This window comes from Drosophila virilis, chromosome 4, assembly GCF_030788295.1.
Source record: "Drosophila virilis strain 15010-1051.87 chromosome 4, Dvir_AGI_RSII-ME, whole genome shotgun sequence".
Taxonomy (NCBI): domain Eukaryota; kingdom Metazoa; phylum Arthropoda; class Insecta; order Diptera; family Drosophilidae; genus Drosophila; species Drosophila virilis.
This window is the reverse complement of record NC_091546.1, coordinates 2,496,278-2,520,593: the sequence shown is the minus strand read 5'-3', so window position 1 is coordinate 2,520,593 and position 24,316 is coordinate 2,496,278. Positions and strand designations below refer to the sequence as shown.

The window sequence follows — 24,316 nt, the reverse complement described above, 5'->3', positions numbered from 1 at the left end:
ATATCCTACATAGACATGGGTCAAAATTTCCCGACCCCATATCTCAGCCAAATCTCATCCGATTTTTACGAGGTTTCGCTTTTTTTTCATGGTTTTGCCTCTAAATCAACTTGGCATCAAAATCTGGCAACACAATTTTTGGTCGAAATTCATGTGTTAATGGTACCCCCAAATATCCTACATAGACATGGGTCAAAATTTCCCGACCCCGTAACTCAGTCAAATCATATCCGATTTTCATAAGGTTTGGCTTTTTGTTCATGGTTTTTCCTCTAAATCAACTTGGCATCAAAATCTGACAACAGCATTTTTGGTCGAAAATTCATGTGTTAATGGTCCCCCAAATATCCTACATAGACATGGGTCAAAATTTCCCGACCCCATAACTCAGTCAAATCTCATCCGATTTTCATAAGGTTTGGCTTTTTGTTCATGGTTTGGCCTCCTAATCAACTTGGCATCAAAATCTGGCAACACAATTTTTGGTCGAAATTCATGTGGAAATGGTACCCCAAACTATCCTATATAGACATAGGTCATAATTTCCCACACCCATAACTCGGTCAAATCTCATCCGATTTTCAAAAGGTTTGGCTTTTTGTACATGGTTTGGCCTAATCAACTTGGCATCAAAATCTGGCAAAATCATTTTTGGTCGAAATTCATGTGAAAATCATACCCCAAAATATTCTATATAGACTTGGTCAAAATTTCCCGACCCCATATCTCAGTCAAATCTCATCCGATTTTTATAAGGTTTGGCTTTTTGTTCATGGTTTTACCTCTAAATCAATTTGGCATCAAAATCTGGCAACATCATTTTTGGTCGAAATTCATGTGAAAATCATACCCCAAAATATTCTATATAGACTTGGTCAAAATTTCCCGACCCCATATCTCAGTCAAATCTCATGCGATTTTCATAAGGTTTGGCTTTTTGCTTATGGTTTTGCCTCCTAATCAACTTGGCATCAAAATCTGACAAAATCATTTTTGGTCGAAATTCATGTGAAAATCATACCCCAAAATATTCTATATAGACTTGGTCAAAATTTCCCGACCCCATATCTCAGTCAAATCTCATCCGATTTTCATAAGGTTTGGCTTTTTGCTTATGGTTTTGCCTCTTAATCAACTTGGCATCAAAATCTGGCAACATCATTTTTGGTCGAAATTCATGTGAAAATCATACCCCAAAATATTCTATATAGACTTGGTCAAAATTTCCCGACCCCATATCTCAGTCAAATCTCATCCGATTTTCATAAGGTTTGGCTTTTTGTTCATGGTTTTGCCTCTAAATCAATTTGGCATCAAAATCTGGCAACATCATTTTTGGTCGAAATTCATGTGTTAATGGTACCCCAAAATATTCTATATAGACTTGGTCAAAATTTCCCGACCCCATATCTCAGTCAAATCTCATCCGATTTTCATAAGGTTTGGCTTTTTGCTTATGGTTTTGCCTCTTAATCAACTTGGGATCAAAATCTGGCAACATCATTTTTGGTCGAAATTCATGTGAAAATCATACCCCAAAATATTCTATATAGACTTGGTCAAAATTTCCCGACCCCATATCTCAGTCAAATCTCATCCGATTTTCATAAGGTTTAGCTTTTTGTTCATGGTTTTGCCTCTAAATCAATTTGGCATCAAAATCTGGCAACATCATTTTTGGTCGAAATTCATGTGTTAATGGTACCCCAAAATATTCTATATAGACTTGGTCAAATTTTCCCGACCCTATATCTCAGTCAAATCTCATCCAATTTTCATAAGGTTTGGCTTTTTGTTCATGGTTTTTCCTCAAAATCAATCTAGCATCAAAATTTGGCAACATAATTTTTGGTCGAAATTCATGTGTTAATGGTAACTCCAAATATCCTATATAGACATGGGTCAAAATTTCCCGACCCCATATCTCAGTCAAATCTCATCCGATTTTTACGAGGTTTGGCTTTTTGTTCATGGTTTTGCATCTAGATCAATTATGCATCAACATCTGGCAAAATCATTTTTGGTCGAAATTCATGAGTTAAAGGTACACCCAAATATCCTATTTTATAATTCCCCACCCCCTTACATCGCAACATTTTTGTATGAGCTATACGATTTTCGCAACTCAAAAAAAGATTCGACAAATGATCTTTGCAAACTCTTGAAAATATATACCATTTTGGTCAACTGTGAATGTCTAATTACAATTTTATAAAACTAAAATTATTAAATTTGTTCAAATTATCATGTACTTTATCCGCAATACCATTTTGTATCAAGAGAGTTCCAAAATCGAAGCTAAGGTCGCAGGCTAAAAGCAGTGATATTTCTAAACATCTATCTTTTCTGGTTGAACAAATAACAGGCACCTCGTTATAAATACCATATAAAACATGTGATATATTGATATTTCCTATTACCTATTCTTGACTTGAGTTGACAATGATTCATACATGACGACATAACTATTTAAACAAACACATTCATCTCGAAGAGCTGTATTTGCATTATGCTTAGGAGCATGTTACAGCGTGTATGACTAACAGGTAGAACAATGCGTAATTTCTCCATCGAGCATATATTCAAATGTGAAATTTCTAAAAAGTACGTATATAGAAAATAAATAAACAGAATTTCTGAAATGCAAGGCATTTCTTTTATTTGTTGCAGTCCGGAAATATGCGCACAAGCTGCCACATATTTTCAGGCAGGCATAAATACTGTATATACAATGATCTAAACAGGATCCTTTACGGTGTGTCCTTTGTGTCAACCCGTGTGACACCTTTGGCAAACTGTCAATAAGCGCATTGTTTCGACCAAATAAAACAGCTGCCAGACACGCACACACACGCACAGGCAGACACACATTTGCCAGAGATGCCAGTTTCCAGTATCCTTGGCGACCACACAATGTCCTGCGCAGGACAATGCCATTCGCACTGATTGGCAAAAGGAAAATGCATCTGCAGCGTTTATGGTCGACATGTGACGGCAAGATGCTCTGGAATTTGGCGGGAATGCGAACAGCTATGCCAACTAATTAGCAGCTGGCCAAAAAAGCAAACGAAGCGCATACGTTCGGCGCCAAGTCAAAAAAGAGAAGAGCTCTTTAGGCGACAATGCCCGACTAGGAGATACCCTACAACGAGTTGGCATCACAAGCATGTACATACACGCCATAGTCTATGCTCTTTATGCAACGGCTGTGCTTCTTCTATCCTCAGGCCCACACTTTGTTCTTTATAACTTTCTTGAAAATTTTTTTTTCTCAGAATACGTGTTAATACCAAAGACCAGTGAAATGCAATTCTTACACTACGGGGGAACGAAGAGAGATATCCGAAAAAAAATGGAAATAATTCTATAAGTAATAGATGTTGAGCTTCTAACTTCTATTAACCTCGGGATAAGTATAAAAAGCAGGCTGTTGATTGATCGATTCTTATCGATTTCAGGAAAGCGAGGCGAGTTATCGATATCTTAAAGCAAATCGATCTGAACATGCTATCAAAGGAACTACGTTTTAAATTTTAAGTCTTTAGCTCTTATAGGTTATGGGATTGTTGCTGTTCAAGAATCTATATATAGGCTTTATGGGAACGCAAAAGCCTGTTATTCTGCCTGTTACATTCACTCAGAGAAAACCAATATGCCCAGCTTTTCATCATTATGAATGTGTAAAGGGTATACAAGCTTTCAGAGCTCGATGCGTAGCAGATGAGTTTCGAGCCCATTTCCTAACCAGATGAAAATGTTGTCAGTGCTGAGCTTCTCCGAAGAGAGAGCGAAATAATGGCAGAGAAAGAGAGAGAGGGAGTCATTTTGACCTGGCTAAGTACAGAGATCTCTTTCGCTCGCTCTCTCTCTCTCTCTCTCTCTTCAGCTGCTGCTGTGGCACACTCTCTTTTCTTGGCCCGGGCAACAACTTTTCTTGTTGCCGTCTTTTGTTTTATGCCACTTTTTTTCGGCAACGGGCCGGAGCTCAACATGTTCAGTCAACCTTGGCAAGGCCGTTGTTGCCGGTTTTTTAGGAGTGTGTTCGTGTTCGTGTAAGTATGTGTGTGTGTGTGTGTGTATTGATGCTTGCGTGGGTCTTTGGTATGTGGCCAACGGAAGTGCGTTCGTTTATAATTGACAAACCCCCTTTTTAGCCAGTTCCCTCGAGCCACACAGCCAACAGCTGCTTGCTGTTGCCATCATCAGACCACATTTGGAATGAACATATATACATGACAATTACTGTAGCTACCCGCGAGTGTCCTGTTGTCAAATTGAGCGGAAAGTGTTAGGGGTTGGTTCTATAAAATTCTGGACTATTGCAGTTTCAAAAGTGTCCTTACTTTAAATCTAACCATTAATTTAAGAATTAATTTAAAGTATGTACTATAAGCCAACTGTTCGAGTAAAAATCATTTGTTTCTATGCATGGAAAATCTTTGAAATCTTTGATATACGCCTTAAATTCGAATCGAGCTTGAAAATGCCAAATATCCAAAAAAAAAAAAAAAAACTGTTTAAATAGGAAACAATGACTATCAAGTTTTTAGAAGTATCTCTTCTATATTATCATCTTCCATATATTTTAAATTATAGCTACCATAAATTTAAATCCTTTAATCTAAAATTTCATAAATAACTTTCATAAATATTTTTGATAAATGTGTATTTGTCACCTCCTATAAGAAACAAAATTTTTTAATAATTTAATGCAAAATAGAGCCTGCAGAAATAAGAATTTGTCGTAAATTGGAATTATCTGTAGAACCGAAGCATTCGAATTTAATACAGAACATGCCATTTGATTTTTGCTAATTTTCATTGAAATAATTCTTGAAAGCATTTCAAATTATTTATTCCTATTCTTTTCTTTGTCAAAACCATAAGAAGCTAACCTAATTTTAATTCCATTTGTTTATATACAGTATAAATTTTAATAGCTTCTTTTTTATTGTTTTTGAGTTGTTTTTTTTTTTTTATATCATTTCGGGTTTGACCTCTTAGGAATGCCTCTAGAGGAACTTCTTTTCCATTCATTTCCATCCATTTGCAGCCTGCATGGTTCAGCAATTGCTCTCAATATTTCTTTACATACAACAGCAACAGCTTTGGCTTGTTGCCAATTTCATCATTTCATCAACATCATTTAACTGAGAGACTGACAAACTGAGTCTCCGTCTCTCCCCATAGAGGAAACTTTGCTCGAGGCGCTGTCGCTGCCGCTGCCGCCGCCGCTGCTTCCTCTTCTACTTCTGTTAGCTACTTTGCTCTCGCTCTAAAATGCAATGCAGTCGAGTTGGATTTATTGCTATCTCCCTTGCACAACTCACCATTGCGCATGTGTGTGAGCACAGAGTAACTGTGTGTGTGTGTGTGTGTTTGTGTGCGATTGAGACCGGGTCTGATGGCGGGTAGGTCTGCTGCGCAGCGACTGCGTCATTTCAGTTGCTTTCGAGCGAGCGACGCAAACGGTTCGTAATTCGTGCGTTTATCAAATTTAAAAATAATAAATAAATAATAATAATAACAAGACCAAACAATTTCAACAAAGTCGCGCGTGCGTCGTGCGAGTTGAGCAAAGTTTTGAAATACCAAACGCAAAATTGTGAAATACAAATAATGAGTGTTTGAAACTGCATTAAAAAACGTAATCATAAACAGTGTTGTTTAAAACCGAAACAAGCCGGAAAAGTACAATAAATTTATTGAAGCACTTTGTTTCAACGAAAATCAACCAAAATGGTACGCAGCCTGGCACAGTGGACCAAAACGTTGAGTTTCCCCTCACGCCTGTCGCCCAATCGCAATTCCAAGGATTGCTCCACACTGGCCAGCCCGGTGCCGCCGCCAACGCCGCCGCGCAACAAGACCAAAGGTCACAGCCACTGTGCCACATCGCGCAGCACCTCCTCCACCGTGTCCTCGTCACATTCATCGGCCGCTTCGCACAATTCACCAACGCCGGGCAACAATAACAACAACAACAACATCAACAATATGCCCATCACGGAACTGGAACAGATCGTAAGTTTTATGTTTGCAACGGGCGGGACAGGGACTTTCAACTTCCTGTTCGAGCAGAGCAGAGCAGAGCAAAGCAGCAGCTGCACAAACAGTTAACTGATAAAGGCACTACGATAAAGCTCATTGACCCATTTCCCTAGGCACGCCTGCAATTGGCATTACGAAAGCCCCAGAATGCGGCTTATCTTTAACAATCAATCAGTTCCCAAAAGCAAATAGACCATAAAACTGATAAATGATATAGTATGCTTTGGCATTAGGAATATATAAAACAGCAGCATTTAATTGATAACACTCGGATTTCTCGGCTATATTTGTAGATCATAAATGCAACTACAGTGGTCGCTCGCAAATTGGAACAATTAATATATAAGCTTTGTCAAAAGAGAGCGTTAAACAACAACGAAATTTCATTTTTTGAAGAATTATTTTTTAATCTCAAAAATAAATTTTAAACAAATATTTTACTCCCATTCAGAACATTTTCGCTCACTTAAGTAACTGATTTTTTTTTAATACATTTAATATTTAATTTAATATCAATTTTAATATCTGGTCACTTTGTATTTCGTGCTGTTTCTATTTCCAATGAACTACCGTATCGAATCAGTCTTGTGGTTGCCACCTAGTCACAAGTTATTTGGCAAATGCCGCACAATCAAATTGCCAGAGCTCCTTACACACACACAGAGAGGGATAAATCTGGAGACACATGTGTCACAAAATAGACATATAAAAAAAAAAGAAGAAAACTGAAAAGCAAACAGGATGTCGCCACGCTTGAGCTGGGCATAGGCATGGGAATGGGAATTGGGCATGGGACAGCGAAGGGCGCCCGGCTTGTAGACGACACATGTGCACAACGTGGCCGGGCAATTGTCGGTGCCACACGGAGCACATGGTGCCATGCGAGGCGAACAAGGGAAATCTTCAAGTGTAGCCTGGGAAAATGATTGCAAATGCGACATAAACAAACCAAAAGATCGTTAACGATTCCTGTCTGTTTATCTAGGCAATTGATAGCCGCTGTTTATTTCGGGTTATTCGAGGCGTTGTCTATATAATATTTATAGATAGATATAAACATATTATATGATGTGCATTTAGAGAAATGCAAGGGCAAACAATCATATAGAATACACTTTCTCACACGAGAAATAGACCAGAATTTTGGGTTATCTAAATGCAAAGAAAGATATATTTATCTTTGTGTTACCAAATCTTTCTCAATGTTGTATTGCCTTTTTATCATATTGATATTTAGTAAACCAATAAGAAGGATTAAGTTTCAAAGTAGAAAAGTCTATCCCAGCATATATATGTTTATAGGAACTCTTCGAATTGTTTAATATTTTATAAATATGATCTTAAGTTAAAGAAGAAAGGGCATTTTTTCAGTTATTTCAATTTAATATCACGCTTACAATCAATATTTAATCCTGTCTTGTTTGTAAATTATGACTTGCAGAAATTCGCATTCTTTGAAAATTTAGAAGAATCCTCCAGTCGAAACATTCTCATTTGATAAAAGAGCCCAATACATTATATCGCCATAGATCTGATATATATACAAAAGTTACCCAAAACTCATTTGTACTCAAACAAAATCTTCTTACCAAATGCCACACATGTGCCTTGGCTAGAAAATCTACAGCAATTTGCTGAAAGATCAAAGTGTGTGCATTCCTTTTCAGATGCTGGCCAAGACGTTGTGCTTGGCACTGTTACCAATATGCATACATATACATATGTATCTTGGCCACAGCCACACCCGCAGGCCACGACAACTGCGGGCAATTGGCCCAAAACGTGCCACAGCAAGCATGCCACACACTTTTCTATGGTAAATCGTGACTGTCAGCTTTGGCGCCGCTACTGTTGTTGCTGCCCCCCCCCCCCCCCCCCCCCCCCCTTATTCACCAGCCCCCCTCCGCATTCACCGGAAAAATGGCAAAGTTGAAAGGCGTCGTCTGCCCAGCGTATCGAACACTGCCAAGTCAAATGAACCGTTAGAAAAATGCGCTTATATAAGTCGCAGAGAGTCGCTGCGATTTGCCATTTCGTGGCACAAAAACAAGTTTCGTGTTTTGGCTGGAAAAGTTGTTTTAGCGGCTTTTCCACCAACACTAGCCAAACATCCTTGGCCAAAGGTAAACCAGTTAACCGGTTTGCGGAGGCGTCTGGCCAGCCACATGCCACAAATAACTGCAGCTAGTCCAGTTAGCTGGCCAACTCGCCGCTCGCAGCTCGCAGCTTGCATCCGGCTGCTGGGCCAAGCATTTCCCGTCAGCTTGTTAAAGCATTTCCCACAATTTCATCGACAGACGCTCCAATTGCAAACGATTTTCCCACAGTTTGTCTCAGGATTGGCGCGGTACGTGCTTTCGACTTTTGACTTTGATTAGCTTTTGGCCAGTTATTAGCATTTCACACCCAGCTGTTAATCAGACTTGATGTGTTCTTCTGTGTATGTGTGTGTGTGTGTGCTTGAGCTGAATCAACTGTTTTCTCTTGGCGAGCTGGTCAAGAATGTGGCGGTCAAAATATATGGCCAGCAGTGTTGAGAAGTGCAAAAAAAGCTAGCTCAAGTTTACATAAAAAAAGAAAGAGCCAACAAATTTCTACGCTCACTTTATGGGTATTTTTGCTAATAAAAATTATGATATATCATGATTAACTCGTCACCTATACTGCAAATAAATCTGTATATAATTCTAAATATATATGCAAAACTGTTTTGACAACAAAACATGTTAAAAATGAAGCTAGAGCTCCCGCTGTCCGCTAAAAGTAGCCAGAAAAAAGCGAAGCTTGCAACACTGTTTACCGTAAACAGCAAAAACTGCTGTTGTCGCGCCAAATACCAGACGACGAACCCAAACGTGGCCAATAAATGCGGCGTCAGCAGTTGCTGCTGCCGCTTCCTGTCCGGCTGCCGGCGCTGCCAGGCAGCTGCTGCCCGCATGGAACAGCAGTTTTTTTATTTTTTCATTTTGGGCATTACAAAACACGACAGCAGCTGTTAAGCTGCCACCTTCCCCCTCTCCTTGCACGCAGAAACAAAAAACCAGCACAAAGTTCACCTGCAGCAGAGCAACAATTGCAACATCGCGATGCTACAAGTGGGGCAACACCAGTGCGCCTTAAGTGTGGCAACGCCATGCCGCAGCGCATTTAGAACATTTGATATTTGCAATTTAGTTGGCAGCCAAAATAAATGCACACAACAACAACAACAGCAGCAGCAGCAAGTGTTGTTGTGTGCGTGCAGGTGCAGATCGCAGATCAGAAAAAAAACCCAAACAAACAGCTGCTCTGCCGCGCTCTCTCTCTCTCTCTCTCTCTCTCTCTCTCTCTCTGTCTCTTCGACTGTGTTGAACAGCGCTCAAAACACGTTTGCTGGCTTTGCCTTTGTTTTGTTTTCGTTTTTGCAGCTGTCTGCGCTCACTTAGCTATGTATTAGTGTGTGGTATGTACCTGTATATGCTATTGTTGTTGCAGCATTTGCAGCTCTTTGTGAAATTCATAAAACTGCGCATCAGCTGTTTTTTTTTCTGTTGCTAACACTGCATTTTAGACAGCGCATTGGGAACCTGCCCCTTGCATTTTATTAGGTCAGCGCAATCGACACGCCCATTCGAGGGGCGTTCTATTTCAGCAACAGCAAATTAACAAAAACAATCATAACTTAAACCTGTTGCACAGCTGTTTCGCGTCAGGTAGAAGCAGAAGAAGAGCATAACAACACAGAATACTGTGGGAAACTTTGAGCTCTAGCAAATAAGCCAAAGTGCTCTAATTTGATATAAAAACATTTAGCACTGTTTTTGAGCCGAGCTCATAATGACTGTCATATGAACGCTGAAAATTGTTAAGGCAAACATCAAAAACCACAACAACATAAACATAAAAAACATAAGCTTATTCCAGTGCTCACGTACGCCACATATAGAAAAGTAGCCTAGCGAGCGAGCGAGTTTTATTTGTCTCCCAATTTCAACTCTAGCTGTCCCACTGTGCTTGCCCCTGTGCCCATTGTACAAGGCGGCAACAAAAAAAAAAACGGAATTTTACTTTAGTTCAAAAATGCATTTGGTTAGCACGCAAGCACAACGGAAGTGGCCCGCGGTGCAGTTCTAATAGGTGGCAAGGTGCCGGCAAGCTTGCCTGCCCCGGCCCCAGGTCGTGGTTGCCAGACTGTCAGCTGAATGGAACATTTGATGATCTTTCAGTTAGCAGCTTGAGAAATCGTGCGCTCTTGTTGACAAATGGAAAATCTTCGAAATTAAGAACAATGCACAAATGTTTAGGTGCGATAAACAGAAGAAATTATATAGATTTAAATAGAAGCTAGACTTTTAAAGTAATACATATGCTATTATACTTAAGACTTAAATCAAAAGTAGTCGAATCAAAGCAAATTTTTGTTTTCTTTCGTTTTTCAACACTCTTTTACTACAACAATACCTATGTTATATTTGAAATGGAGCAAAAGCTTTCCAGGCATTAGAAATATTTCACATATACTAACATACTCAACAATCGAAGCTGTCAACCAGTTTATTATCAGAAAATATGGATATTTCGTAATCCTTCCCAATTAATATATATGCTACACCATATATCAACATAATGCCGCTATAAAAACAAAGAACATGGATAGTTTATAAAGCAGAACAGACCAGCAAATCGATCGCTCAATAACACATGTATGCACTCTATATTAAAAGAAATGAACAAAAAAACAGGCCTGCAACTCACAGAAGATGAAATAAGTATAAGAAAAGGAAAAATGCAGCAGCAGCAGCAGCACTTTTGCACCCCCAAAGTTAGTCTATTAATATAGTGGAATATATGCCCAAAAAGAATTTTCATTTTCTTTTTTTTTTTTTGTTGGTGCTTCAAGAAACTTTCAACAATAACATAAACAATGCGTTGGCATCGATTTTAATTGCGGCCTGATTGGAGCCCGAAACCAACTAACCCCACCAAAAGCCATAAAAAAAAGCCAACCAAAAATAAAACACGCTTGTCAGCCGTGCCCCATAATAATATCTACGAGCGCCTTGAACTTTCTGGATATACACAAATATCACTCGGGTTTTCTCTTCCCCCTACCCCGAACAATGCTAAGTAGACCCATGCCAAGAAGCGGGCATCGATTTTGTTGTCTAAAATTATACAAAAGTGCATTTGCCGCGCTCTTTTTTTTTTCAAAAATTAATTTTTATGTTCCAAGTGCGTTGAAGTGCTGCCCTGCTGCCACGCCTTCTGCTCAACCAGGAGCTACTTTAGCAGAGGGTATTTAAATTTGATCATAAAATACGTAGCGCAGGGAAGATAATTATATATTCCTGTTCAGTATCAACAGACTAGTTGATATAGGCATGTTAGACTGACTAAGGATCGTTCGAGAACTGAGATCTTTCACATCTTTATGGATATATCTACTTATCTAACATAAAATATATTAGATAAAATCTTAATATAGAGCTCCCAAAAGGAACGTTTATGCATAAAATGTCTTTTTAAGTGAAAGCCTTATTTATAGCCTTGGAAAGGGTATTTGAATTTGTTCCCAAACTCAAAAAGTTCTGTATATAATCTAGATCAGCAACAACAGCTGATATAGTCATATCCGTCTGTCTCTCTGTGTATCTGTCTCTCAATTTTAAAGCCAAACTCTTGAAACTTAGCATAAGTTCGTCTTTCTGTTGCAGTTAGTACATATGTCAGATCGGGGCACTATATCTTATAGCTGTCATAGGCTCTGTTTTCAATGATAGTTTCATCAACTATTCTCACATCGTATCTGTAAAACTGTCGAAGATCTTTCTACCTGATCGCTGTATATTTAGGATATCTTAACCCAACTGGGCGGAGCTTTGATTTGCCTTTTTGAGTATAACCAAAATCTATTAAATATATATATATATATATATGTAAGTACATTTATATATAAGTTTTATAGCCTTCATTTCTATATGATTTCTAGGGCATTGAAGACTCTGTGTGCCGGCGATAAGCTGTTCTTGCTGATTGTTTACTTTTTATTTACTTTATTTTGTTTTAGTTTGTTGACTTTTTATTTAAAAGCAGCCCTTTTTTTTTTTGATTTGACAACCTGCCTGAGTTTTTGTTGTATTTCTTTATTTACCCTTTTTTTTAAGTTTTTTCTTTTATATTTTGTCTGCGCTTTCATTTTCATGGTGTGCACGCACAAATTGAATTTAAAATCATTTGATTTTATATAACACGCTTTTAAAGTTTATTTCATTTGCCTTACGTAAAATTTGGCAAAGTGTTTTTTTTTTTTTAATTTTATTCGTTAATCACCTGAACTGGAGTTCAATGCAGTTAAAGACGCCCCAGCACAATTTGTATTTTTGTTTTTATTTTTGTTTATGTCGAGTGTCTCAAGGCAGTTCACATTTTGTTGAATTGACACTTAGCTGAGCTATTATATTTTAATATATATTTCCGGTGCTCAATTTCTAGATAATTATCTTAGGCATATAATCATTTCGGCTAAGCTGTGTGGTCCGCACCAAAGCAAACTCAATTGCCTGAATGAAAAGTCAATGATCTCTCGCAATTCCACTGCCTCGTCTCCTTTTTGGGAAACTGTTTGATTTCCCTGTAAACAGTTGGTTCCACGTTGACAAACAGTCGGCTTTTTGATCTCTGCGCTTGTCGGTGCATAAACTAAGGAGGAGCAAGAGCAAGAGCAAATGCTCTTCCAGCCTGCCTGCCTGCCGCACATCATTTTCAATTTGTGTAAACATTTTCAACATCTTGTTTATTTTATCGCCAAGCTGAGTGGCAGTCGTTACTTCCTGAATTATACATATCTACATATATACTGCACCCAATTCAAAGCCGGCTAATTGGTCCATTTTGTCTCGGTATTACGCAGAGTTCACCAACAAATTTTGGTGCTGGCCATAGTTCAGATTTTTAGTGACATCAAAAATAAAATTAAGAACAGCGCAAAACTTGTTTTCACGTTAAATTAAATTACCAGCAAGCGGCAATTCCCTAGAAATACATACATATACATGTGTATGTATGTATTATTATATCTGTTTCTTCTTTTTTTTGTATTTTTTTCTGCTTCTGTTTCATGCTCTACGCCCATTCCAGAGAGCTCGAGCGAACCGGGGCTCGGCTCATGTGTTAATTGCTTATTATATATCTTTCATTTTCATGTCATTTTCTCTGAGAGTACTTGTTGTTGTTGTTGTTGTTGTTGTGTGCGACATGTCGAGACATGTTCATTTATCAAAAGTCAAGCCACGCTCGGGCTTAGGCTCGGGCTCGGGCGCCGCCAAACTGCAGATAAGGTCAATTAAAAAGAGTCAACCGGAAATGTCGCGACGCTCAGTTAGGAGCTGCGCATTTGTGGGGGGATTGCACACACACACACACACACACACACACACACACACAAGGCAGACGCATCTTTGAATACTTTCTCATATGCATACATACATGCACATGTATGCATCAACGGGTTGAGCGTTTTTTGTTTTAATTACTTCAATAGCCAGTCATAAATATTTTCGCACAATTTATTACGATATGGAAAAGCTCGCCGGATGTTTAGCTGCCCAGCTGGCCACGCCCCCTTTTGCCATTTGTTGTTGTTGTGTTGTTGTAATTAAGAGAAATGCAACAGCAAAAGGAAGGCGTAGCGAGCATAAGAAAACTCAGAACAAGCCGCATGCACAGAATGCACTCAAGCAAAGCCCAGGCGCAGGCCCAAAATGGTAGACAGGAAGTGCATGCCTGTGCCTAGGTGTGTGAGTGTGCATCGGTGTGTGTGTGTGTGTGTGTGTGCGAGTGTGTCTAAGAACATGATCAGTCATGTGTAAACTGTTGACGACTTAGATGCGTGAGGTGCGAGGTGTGCAGGTAGCACATCGCTTAGGTAGCTGGCTTCCACGGGCAAAGCAAAAAACCAATAAAGTGGTTGGTTCCGTTAAATAGATAAGCGAGAAACATCCTCGAATATCGGCTTATCAGCAGCAGAAACGAAAATAGAAACAGGAACAAGCATCAGCTTAGCTATAAAAGTGTTCGCCTGATGCGGCATATTTAACAGTCAAGAGTTGCAAGTGCGTCCGTTAGGTTCGATGGGTTTTTGGCAACGTTTTTGGCAAAGTCAAGTACAAAGTAAGTGCTTCAGATATTGTATCTGCTAGATACATTTGCAATAGGCGCTAAAGGTATTGTATCCGTCATATACATAACTTCTAATGTTATGTTGTATCTGATAGATACATTTGTAAGAGTTAAACAAGTGCACGGAAAGGGAATGTATCTAAGATATGGCGGAGATATTGTAGTTCATAGATACTTTTCAACTGCGGCAAAACGAAAAATGTTTGTATCTTAAAGATACATTTGTTATCTTTCACAAAGCACACAAAAGAGACTTGTAAAGCTTTTTAGACAGTGAAGATATTGTATCTCCTAGATACACTTCCCATTATTCTGAAGAGGAAACCCCCCAAAAACTATATAAATTTAAAGTGGGAAATTTCAGCCAAATACTTAGCCGATAGTTGTAGATAGATATTGATTGCGCAATATATTGTATCTGTGAGATACTTTGCTTTCAGAAGTTATACATATATCTATGTTTAATTCTATAGAATCTTTTGAGCAGTCACTAATTGAAACATTTTATCACTTACCCCTTGCAGATTTATCCCGGTCCAGATCCAAAACAGGCCATAATGGGCTCCCTGGTCTTTTGCATACACCACAAGCAGGGCTGCAAATGGTCCGATGAGCTGCGCAAGCTGAAGGGGCATCTGAACACGTGCAAGCACGATGCCACACAGTGCCCCAATAAATGCGGCGCACAGATACCGCGCATCATGATGACGGATCATTTGCAGTACACATGCACCATGCGGCGTACACGCTGCGAATTCTGCCAGAGCGAATTCTCGGGCGCCGGACTGGAGGAGCACAACGGCAGCTGCGGCCAGGAGCCGGTCTACTGTGAGGCCAAGTGCGGTCAGCGTGTGCTGCGCGGTCGCATGACACTGCACAAATCAAAGGACTGCGCCAAGCGTTTGCGTCGCTGCGCCCACTGCCAGCGCGAATTCTCGGCGGACACGCTGCAGCTGCACGCGGCCCAGTGTCCGCGCACCCCATTGGCCTGTCCGCAGCGCTGCGATGCGGGTCCGATAGCACGGGGCGAACTGGAGGCGCATCTGCGCGACGAATGCCAATCGCTGGCGCTGGCCTGCAGCTTTAAGGAGGCCGGCTGCCGCTTTAAGGGACCGCGCCAGCTGCTGGAGGCGCATCTGGAGAGCAGCGCCGCGGCGCATTTGTCGCTGATGGTGGCGCTGAGCACGCGCCAGGGTCAGCAAATACAAATGCTCAAGTCGGCGGTGTCAAAGCTGTCGATCAACTATACGGGCACGCTGCTCTGGAAGATAACCGACTGGTCGGCCAAGATGAACGAGGCACGCGGCAAGGATGGCCTCGAGCTGGTCTCGCCGCCATTCTATACCTCACAGTACGGCTATAAGCTGCAGGCGTCCATGTTTCTCAATGGCAATGGACCCGGCGAGAATACCCATGTCTCCGTATACATTAAGGTGCTGCCGGGCGAATATGATGCGCTGCTCAAGTGGCCCTTCTCCCACTCGATTACATTCACGCTGTTCGAGCAGGGCGCCCAGAGCGGCCAGGGCGGCGTTGCCGAATCATTTGTGCCCGATCCCACCTGGGAGAACTTCCAGCGGCCATCGAATGAGCCCGACCAGCTGGGCTTTGGCTTTCCACGCTTCATCTCGCACGAGCTGCTGCACAGCCGACCGTTCATCAAGAGCGATACAGTCTTTCTGCGCGTCAAGGTCGATCCCAGCAAGATTGTCGCCGTCTAAGCAGAGCTCGCACAGTTTCCTGGAGCCTTAAGCCTGAGCACTCGACTTTCTTAAATACCGTGTATTTGAATGTGCGAGAGTGTGTATACCCGGCTGGGCCTGTGTACATAATATTTAAGTAAGCGTTCGGCTTCGGGCGTTGTTAGCCGCTTGGTTCTAACTGGCCTTTGAATGCTGAACTGCCACGCCTACCGCGTAATAGTCATATACCTTATATACATACATATACAGACATATATATATATATATAGATATCAATATAGGTTTTTGCAGTGCTGGAATTAAACCAAAGCATATTAACATAACGACCATAAAGAACAAAATTAAATTAACAAAAGCAAACAAAAAGAGAAAAATTTTGAAATAATTGTTCGAAATATTATCAATGTAGTTGTTTAGTTCGTGTCTTAAGTCTTTTGTTATAGAGATTTGTATTTTTTGTGCGCACCCATTGGGCGACTTTAAAAACTTTCAAAAGATCTTCAAATTATAGATCGTACGATTTTTGAATTAGTTAAACCTAGTTTGCATGTACATAGGCATTAAAAAGCAAATCCTAGTTTTTGTAAGCGCTCCACATAGAACTTTAAGCGAACATTGTCGTAGTCATTAGCACAACGAACACATAAGAATACAATTTTTGAATATAGTCACATAAGTTAAATGTTTTTTTAACACTAAGCAGTCAAGTCTACAATAAAAGCAAATACAATATCCAGTAAACCAACATGAAATGCTTTTCATTATTCGTTTTGTTTTACAATTTTTGGTTTTTTTTTTTTGTTTGTCATTTATCATAGAATTTACTCTTGCCAAATCGTTTCTTGCAAACATTTTTATTGATGACAGCTCTTCGGAAAAGTTATCTTTAAAAAACTACTATATTCGGAGTTTTATATTTGACTTCATTCGAAACATATTTTTCAGGATGTTCGCTCGAAATCTTTTGCAAAAAAGAACTTGAGTTCTTTTGTCAAACATTAAAATGCAAAAAAAACCTAAAGGCAACTCTAAATAATTAAGAAGTTCTATAAATGACAAAAGAAAATTTGAAAACTGTTTTCTTTTAAAGTTTACAAATATTTGCCATTTTTTTCCAGCTTAAAAAAATATTTAAAGTTGTTCGAGACTGGTTTCTTTTTCCAATTAAATTACTTAATCTTTTCAAGAATTATCTCTCTTGACTCATATTAATTTAAAGGATATTCAAAACTTTCTTAAATATTACACAAGTTATTCAATAATTTTGTTACTTGACAATCATGAAAATAAATAGCCTTGACATTCTTTAAAGTATCTCCAAATATTCATTGTAAATTCTTTAAGAAACAAATACTAACTTCAAGTTAGGCTTTCGATTCGTTGAAATGTGGAACATCTGCTGCTGCTGTTTAAAATTACATCGAACTAATGGAATGTTTTGATTGTTGTATTTACTAGTTAGTTAGTGGACTTGACTAGGGAAAACGTTTCTTGAGCAGACTCTCCAGCTTGCGTATACCTGTCTGGGAGCTGCCATCGGCATTCTTGTCCGCGCTGCCCGTAAAGCTGCCCACGCTGAAGATGAATGCACGTTTGGGCGTCGCATTCGTTGCAGCTGCGGGCGCCGTTGTGGCATCTAGAGACGACGAATTGGTTTTCGCATCTGTTTCGGTTTCCTCTGTTGCTGGCGCAGGCACCTCATTGGCAACGGGCAGCGATTCCTCCTCGCTATTGGTTGGCTCCAAAAGACCGCTGACTGCGGCCGCGGAGGCTGTGTGCTTGAAGAGATCGATCAGCTGCAGCTGATCCACACGCTTGACCGCCTTCATGTCCAAGATTTTCTGATACTCAGCTATGGTTATGTCCGGCAACAGTTTGAGCACTTGCTGCGTAAAATGCGCCGGCGGCTGCACTGGCGTCATCACTACCTTGATAATCATCTCCGCTCGGGTCATATCCTTGACCACGACCTTGGTGTAGCTGGTGGGCGCCTTGCGATTGACACTCGAACCCACCGACGGCAGCTCCAGCAGCGCCGTCTTTAGCGAGTGCGTGTCCAACAGCAGCTGCTCACAGCCGAGCACATTATTGGAGCCATCCGACAACGTCAGTTTGCAGCGATACAGCACATTAATGAACTTGGGTATGAACGCGGCCACGAAACGATGACAGAATTGCGTAAAATATTTGCGGGAACTGGCGAGCGTGTCCCGTATGGCGGGCACCGTTTGCTTAAAGTTGCCGCAAATGCTGCTGATGAACGCGCTCTGATCGCCCACGTTGCTGATGTGCTGCCACTGCACCTTGGCCATTGCCTGCAGCGAGGCCTCACAGCCTGCCTCCAGATCCTGTACGAGCAGCTGTATGCAATTGGAAATGATGCTGAAGAAGGTAAGATTTCATTATGAATGTTGCAAAGTTGTTTAACATCTGTTTTCCATAAATTTTCCTAATGTGCTGCTGAATGGATTTGATGAAATTGATGAGATGAATGCTCCGAGACGTTTAAAATTAATGAGTTTTCGAATATCCAATGAAAAACAGAAAGTTTCCAAAATCAATTAAAATAATTGTTGAATATTTTTTACGCAGAGCCTTGAACAGTTTTTCTCCTCGTTTTATAATTTGAAGTGCGGATTTTCCAAATTTGTCGAAACATAGTTTAAAGTAATTTTTAAACAAATCAAAAAAAAAAATGGAATAAAAAGTTTGTTCGCCAAAAATTGTTAGTGAAGATTTTGTAATAAATTTGAAGTTCTTTTGATAAAAAAAAAAAACAAAATTGCTTCGCGCATATTTCGAAGTACAAGGTAAATTTAAATGAAAATTTTGTGAAAATGGAAAATGAGTGAATAAGTCAGTTCAGTCATAGAGTCTGCTATATATATCTATATATATGTATATGGATAATGTTGTCAATTGGAGAGAGTTTAGACTTACCGATGGAAGACATCTTTCTCTTCGCTCATGTCTATCTTGCTGACATAGGCGGCGGTAACCTTCTCCTTGAGTTTATCCTCCAGCTGTTGCACTGTTTCCAGACAATATTCGCCGGTGGTCAGGACGCAGCAAATGCGCACCAGATCGTCGCGACTGAAACGCTGTGTGTCGCCCTCCTTGAGAAAGTTGTGAAACACCTGACCGGCGGCTGTCGACAGATTTTGCATGTCGCGCGTTAACAGGGAGACGCTTTTGCCGATGGAACTGCCCGTGCTGCTGGTGACCAGCTTGGGCGTGCTACCCTCGAGCACCTTGGCGGCATATTCGCGCAGATATTTCTTGAAGACCAGCGCCAGATCGTACATGGGCTGCTCATTGCTCAGCTGATTGCACTGCACCATGCATTTCTTGTAGAAGACAAATAGATCACCCGAGCTGGGATAGACTGTTGTCTTGGCCTCTGCAAACTTGTACGGTTCCTTGGACATCTCAATGAACTTCTCAAGCAACTCCGATAAATTTCGATCAATACTGCGTATATAAATGTCCAGATGGGGCTTAAAGCACTGGCCAATTTGATCATGGAATACGGTCACGGTAAGCGATGCCTCTGCCGCAGCTGGCAGCGTTAGGACGCGAGTCTGTTCGGCGGGCGTGGCGCCCAGGGTGACGCCCGTGAAGCGCTTGGAGAGCAGCTGCTCAAAGGCTTGCGTCTTGTTAATAGCAAACAATAGCAGACGCACATCAATCTCTGCGGTGCGCTTGGCCATGATCTGTGCCAGCTGTTGGCGTGTCTGGCGACAAAATTCGACTGTAATGCGCTCGGAGACCTCCCAGTCTAACGGAAACACAGAGCCATATTTATCTTCAAAGTCCAGCAGATGTCGTTTAAGCCAGGCATAGCGTTTGTCTATTTTATCCAGCCAGGCAATATCCTGATTCTCGTGAAACAAATGCATATACTCCTCCAGCTGCTGTGCTATGAACCACTTGAGCAGCTCCTTTTTCACCTTGGCATCCAGCACGGACAACACTTTGCACGCATCAGCCAGCTGATTTAAGCCCAATCTGTGCTGCGTGGAGGGTTTGTTGGCAAATGCCTCCTTGAAATCCTCTGTTATTTGCTGAGCCAGCGTTACTTGAATTTTATCCACACTCTGAGAGAGATTCTGGAATACAAAATGTGTGTGATTAATTGGCCCCTATTTGATTATAAATGATTCGGTTCATACCTTGATTTCGTCAATGTCCGAGTACTGCTGGAAATGTTGATTCACCTCAGTGATGGCTTGCAGTGGATTCAAAATCTCGCCATAGGAGCGCCGTTCAATTAGCTCGTTTAGGCTCTCAATGCCGCCCACAAGCATATGCAGATGATTCAGCGTGGTTATGGCCGAGGTCAGATTCCGCTTGGCGCAATCCAATTGCTTTATGTCGCGCGTGATTTCCTTGACCATTTCCTCGGTGCGTTCGGCGCGGGTTTTCACATCGATAATGTGACTGAACAGCGAACTGATCACCTTTTGTGCCTCGCACAGCGCCAGTTGACCATCCTGGCCCGTGTTCGTCTGGCCGCGCACCACGGACCGTATATTGTCATCAATCAGCGAGACTTCACACTGCATGCGCTGTATTGTCTCATCGATTGTGGCCAGCGATTGCTCATTGGGAAATAATTGATTAATGTAATCCACTGTGTTGAAATCTGGTGCGTCCATTGGATCCTGTTCGTCTGTTTTCAGCACCTAACAAAAAAATTGTTCATAATTTATGCCACGATTTTGTCGCTGCTTGGCTTGCCTCACCTTGTCAATAACCTGCTTCACCTCCTTGGAAAAGTGTATCTTGTTGCTGCCCATCACTTGAACGGCAGTGGCATCTGCCACAGTCTCGCTCATGTTGTATATCTGCTGTTTTCCTCAATTTCACTTAACTTATTTTTCCCACAAATTTTCGCCATACGCGTCACATTTGCCATTCACAGCGCAACGCATATTATTTGTCGAACAGCTGTTACTCAAAATATCGATAACTTCAATATCGGCAGGCAAATCTATCGATGTCAATATGCACAAAATACACGGTCACACTACGCACATGTAATGTTTGCCAATTTGCTTTTTTTTATGCATCAATTTTACTGCGCAACAGCATGTTTAAGCCCATTTATAAATTGACTTTAAGCATAAAACAAGACTTATCTGCCTTTACAAGATCGTTATGTATTTTTTGCCAACGTTTGTTTGCATTCTCCTGCGCTAGGCTGTCTTTGCGCTGCAATTTTTATCTGAAATGAGTTCAAAAATTAATAAGCGGCTGTGAGTGAAACATCCAACACTTTAAAAAGCCACTAAAAATGCAACTAGTCTGCATTGCATTGGAAACACTTTACAAGGAATGTGGGTTAGGAAGAGCCTCAAAAAAGCCGGGTCGAAATCTTATTCATGTCCATTTCGAAATGCACTTACCGCACAATTCGTGCTTATAATAATAACGGCACTTGACACAAAATGCGGCACATTGGAAAAAAGGAAATTGTACTACATTTTTGCTTAATTCCAGTTAGTTTGGCATCAATTGTGCAGGCCCATTGGAAATAGTGCACGCAGCATCAGACACACCAACAATTGAATAGCTTTCAGCCGCTTATTGGTAAACTTCACAAATATACGAAGTTGAATGCAATAGTCATGTTATTTCAAACGTTTTCTTATTAATTTTCTGCACTGAACAATTTCTTCACTTTCCCGTTTACGCGCCATTTTTTCGCTTTGCCATTCACCACGAAACTAAAATTGTCGCGCATATTTTGTCGCAACACGTTGGCAGCACCGTCTAAAATTGTGGCTGCTGCAGGCAATGCGGTCACATTGCGCACAGCTGTTTGAAATTTATTAACAAATAAAAGATAACATATATATTTATAAAATTAATTTTTTCTGGCAAGCGTTTTAATGAGCAAGTATCAATAAATGCGCTGCAGTCGTTTTTAATCTGTACCAATTGGCGGTATGTTTACATTTTGAGCAGCCGGATTTGAGCTATTTCCCATTAATCTCGATGCTTCCTTTTAGCTTCAACTGCAAACTGATCAACATGGAAGATGAAGTGATAGTCATAGGTCCAAAGAAGGCGCCCAAGCCTATTAAAATATATAAATGTTCCAAGTGCAGCTATCAGACAAATCGCGCCTACAATGTTCAGCGACATCTGGTTAATCATTATGAGAAACCGCCCAAGGAACTGCAGCACATCTGTCCATATGCGGGCTGCTCCTTCTCAACGTTGCGCTGGGATAATCTGAATCGACACATGCAACGACTACATGGTGTCAAAAAGACAAGAACGACAATAACCACAAGCGAGGATGCCGCCGAAGCAATGCCATGTGAAGAGGACGAGGAGCCAGCGCCAAGTGATGAGTGGGAACCGATGCCAAGTGAAGAGGCGGAACCGATGCCAAGTGAAGAGGATCTGGCATCTGTGGCAAGTGTAGAATATGCACTCGACGAAGAGGATCTGGACTCAATTGCAGATTATGACCAAGCATCAATGCCAACTGATGATGAGCATGCGGAATCAATTGATCAGCTTACAACTAATTTGAACAGGGAATCCAAAATAAAAAAGCCCAGCATTGGCAAGCCAAAGTAAGCCTAGTGTAACACACTTCCCAACACAATTTGTGCTCATAATAAATACTCTAACATTTGCAGAAGAAACTATCAGAAGGGCAAAACCAAAACGTATGCGTGCAACACCTGCAGCTATCGCACGAATCGCTGTTATAATATTAAGCGACACATTGTCAAGCATATGGAGAATCCCAGCGACGGTGTTCTCCTCCACGTCTGCATTATCTCTGGCTGCAAATTTGTTACCCCACGTTGGGATAACCTGTGCAGACACGTCAAAAGAATACATCCCGAATCGGTGGCAACAGCACCGCACGCATAATCAAATCGCATTCTTATGCAAAATTGTAAAATAAATTAATTAAAACGTAATATTGAAAAAGGGCGAATTATAATGAGAAGAAGCAAATGCTAAGGAACTACAGTGAAGACTCTTCAAACAGCTTCCCTAACTAGGCAAACCCTTTCTGTATCCTCAACGGAGCTTTCACCATAGAACTGGCCAAGCCTGTACAATACATATAATTAACTTAAACTTACGTCTGAGCGACATCATGAACAGTTACTGCGTGAAAAAGGAATTGCTCATGGAGCCCGTGACCGTGGCTGAGCCGGAGCCGGAGCCGGAGACGCCGCCGCCGCCCGTTGTGCTCAATCCCAGCATGGAAGTATCCCGCTGCGATGCGGTGGCAATTCTTTGATAGCGCGCTATGTGATCCAGGGAATAGGGCAGAATTGGGCGCACACTGTGTATCTCCAGCAGCGTCAGATTGTCCAGTTTGGCGTAGGTGCCCTCGCCTTTAATGAAGGCATCGATCGAGGTGCGCAGCTTTGATTCGCGTATGTCGAAAATGTCCTTGATAATTGTGCGCAACTCCTCGCAACGCGGCACATCATCTGGTGCCGTGCTCATGACCAGCTGGGCCACCACCATGTAATGCTCGCTGGGCATCTTTGTGAAGAATCTGTCAAGGGAGGACAGGTGCCAGGTGACATTAAAATTGGGTTTGTCACATATCAACTCACTTGGAACGCTTCTCCTCCTCCTTAATCTCCTCCAGCGTTTCAAGATCCATCCATTCCGGCGGCACAATGCGGCACTTTTGTTGCTTTCGCAAGTGCGTCGCCAGCCAGAGCGGCACATACACAGGAAAGCCGGCGCGAAATGGACCCACAGAGCCATAAATTAGATGAAGCGGTTCATTGGAGAAATTGGGTATTATGCTAATCATCGATTTCTCGCCAATAAACTCAATAATTGAAGGATCCATTTTTATTGTTATTACTTTTTCAATGCCAAAGCGAATCCGACAAAGCGAAAGAACAGTTATCGATATCGTTGAAAAGCGCGCCGATAAATGCGATCGATAGTTGGCCGACAAAAGCTGCTTGCTATGTCAGTTGAGACACAGCGAAAAGGCCGTTACTTTTTCTTTTTGAAAATTGAAAATTTGCTACGCGTATGCAAATAGAGCTTGCGTCAAAAAGACAAATGTCGCCATCAAATTAAATGGAAGTATTTAAATAAATAAATAAACATTTAAACGACCCTTGAACGGGTTATCAGATGCAGCATTGCACATGACTAAGCTTTGATTTTCGAAAATGTTATTGCAAATCACGTCAACGTTAGGTTTGGCGTCATGATAAGCGCATGAATGCCAGACATGATCAAGCGTTCAAGTTCACAAATGCTTGAAGAGCAACTGCGATGGACACATAAAGAGAGAGACTGTACCTAATCCCTACGTAATTAGCCAAATCTAAATCTTCAATGCATTGCATAAACAATGCAAACGATTGCACAGCACAGGCATCTCTTATCATCTT

General features: G+C 41.0%; 4 protein-coding genes across 5 annotated transcripts in view; 2 read left to right on the top strand and 2 right to left on the bottom strand.

Annotated features, from left to right (window-relative positions):
* The window catches only part of Traf4 (TNF receptor associated factor 4), a 31,836-nt gene extending 15,180 nt beyond the window's left edge, over positions 1 to 16,656 (top strand). The window contains exons 1-2 of one of the 2 annotated variants that reach the window (XM_002059240.4): positions 5,455 to 6,024; positions 14,733 to 16,656. In XM_002059240.4, the coding sequence (XP_002059276.1) occupies positions 5,740 to 6,024; positions 14,733 to 15,929 (1,482 nt within the window). In that variant the 5' untranslated portion in view covers positions 5,455 to 5,739 and the 3' untranslated portion in view covers positions 15,930 to 16,656. Of the gene's footprint in view, positions 1 to 5,454; positions 6,025 to 14,732 lie in introns of those variants that run through there. The other variant, XM_070209507.1, reaches the window with a different exon arrangement.
* Vps53 (vacuolar protein sorting 53) lies at positions 16,649 to 21,601 on the bottom strand. The gene is made up of 5 exons (XM_032438664.2): positions 21,320 to 21,601; positions 20,657 to 21,138; positions 20,084 to 20,596; positions 18,852 to 20,020; positions 16,649 to 18,293 (listed from the first exon to the last, which is right to left on the bottom strand). Exons 2-5 carry the CDS (start codon positions 20,747 to 20,749, stop codon positions 17,387 to 17,389), a joined length of 2,682 nt encoding a protein of 893 aa, XP_032294555.1. The 5' UTR covers positions 20,750 to 21,138; positions 21,320 to 21,601; the 3' UTR covers positions 16,649 to 17,386.
* A 100-nt stretch (positions 21,602 to 21,701) lies between these two features.
* LOC6635701 (uncharacterized) lies at positions 21,702 to 22,871 on the top strand. The gene is made up of 3 exons (XM_002059238.4): positions 21,702 to 21,860; positions 21,926 to 22,501; positions 22,568 to 22,871. Exons 2-3 carry the CDS (start codon positions 21,948 to 21,950, stop codon positions 22,806 to 22,808), a joined length of 795 nt encoding a protein of 264 aa, XP_002059274.1. The 5' UTR covers positions 21,702 to 21,860; positions 21,926 to 21,947; the 3' UTR covers positions 22,809 to 22,871.
* On the bottom strand, positions 22,856 to 23,823 carry Psf2 (DNA replication complex GINS protein PSF2-like protein). The gene is made up of 2 exons (XM_002059237.4): positions 23,513 to 23,823; positions 22,856 to 23,451 (listed from the first exon to the last, which is right to left on the bottom strand). The coding sequence occupies exons 1-2, from the start codon at positions 23,755 to 23,757 to the stop codon at positions 23,049 to 23,051; spliced, it is 648 nt and encodes a 215-aa protein (XP_002059273.1). The 5' UTR covers positions 23,758 to 23,823; the 3' UTR covers positions 22,856 to 23,048.
* Between the last annotated feature and the right edge of the window lie 493 nt (positions 23,824 to 24,316).

Bases quoted from the DNA above. Each gene is read 5' to 3' on its own strand.
- Vps53 (XM_032438664.2), bottom strand. From the start codon at position 20,749: ATGAGCGAGACTGTGGCAGATGCCACTGCCGTTCAAGTGATGGGCAGC. The intron at 20,021-20,083 runs GTATGAACCGAA...TTTGTATTCCAG, and splicing joins CGGACATTGACGAAATCAAG to AATCTCTCTCAGAGTGTGGA. The intron at 18,294-18,851 runs GTAAGTCTAAAC...TACCTTCTTCAG, and splicing joins GAGAAAGATGTCTTCCATCG to CATCATTTCCAATTGCATAC.
- Psf2 (XM_002059237.4), bottom strand. From the start codon at position 23,757: ATGGATCCTTCAATTATTGAGTTTATTGGCGAGAAATCGATGATTAGC. The intron at 23,452-23,512 runs GTGAGTTGATAT...CTCCCTTGACAG, and splicing joins GAGGAGGAGAAGCGTTCCAA to ATTCTTCACAAAGATGCCCA.
- LOC6635701 (XM_002059238.4), top strand. From the start codon at position 21,948: ATGGAAGATGAAGTGATAGTCATAGGTCCAAAGAAGGCGCCCAAGCCT. The intron at 22,502-22,567 runs GTAAGCCTAGTG...TAACATTTGCAG, and splicing joins CCCAGCATTGGCAAGCCAAA to AAGAAACTATCAGAAGGGCA.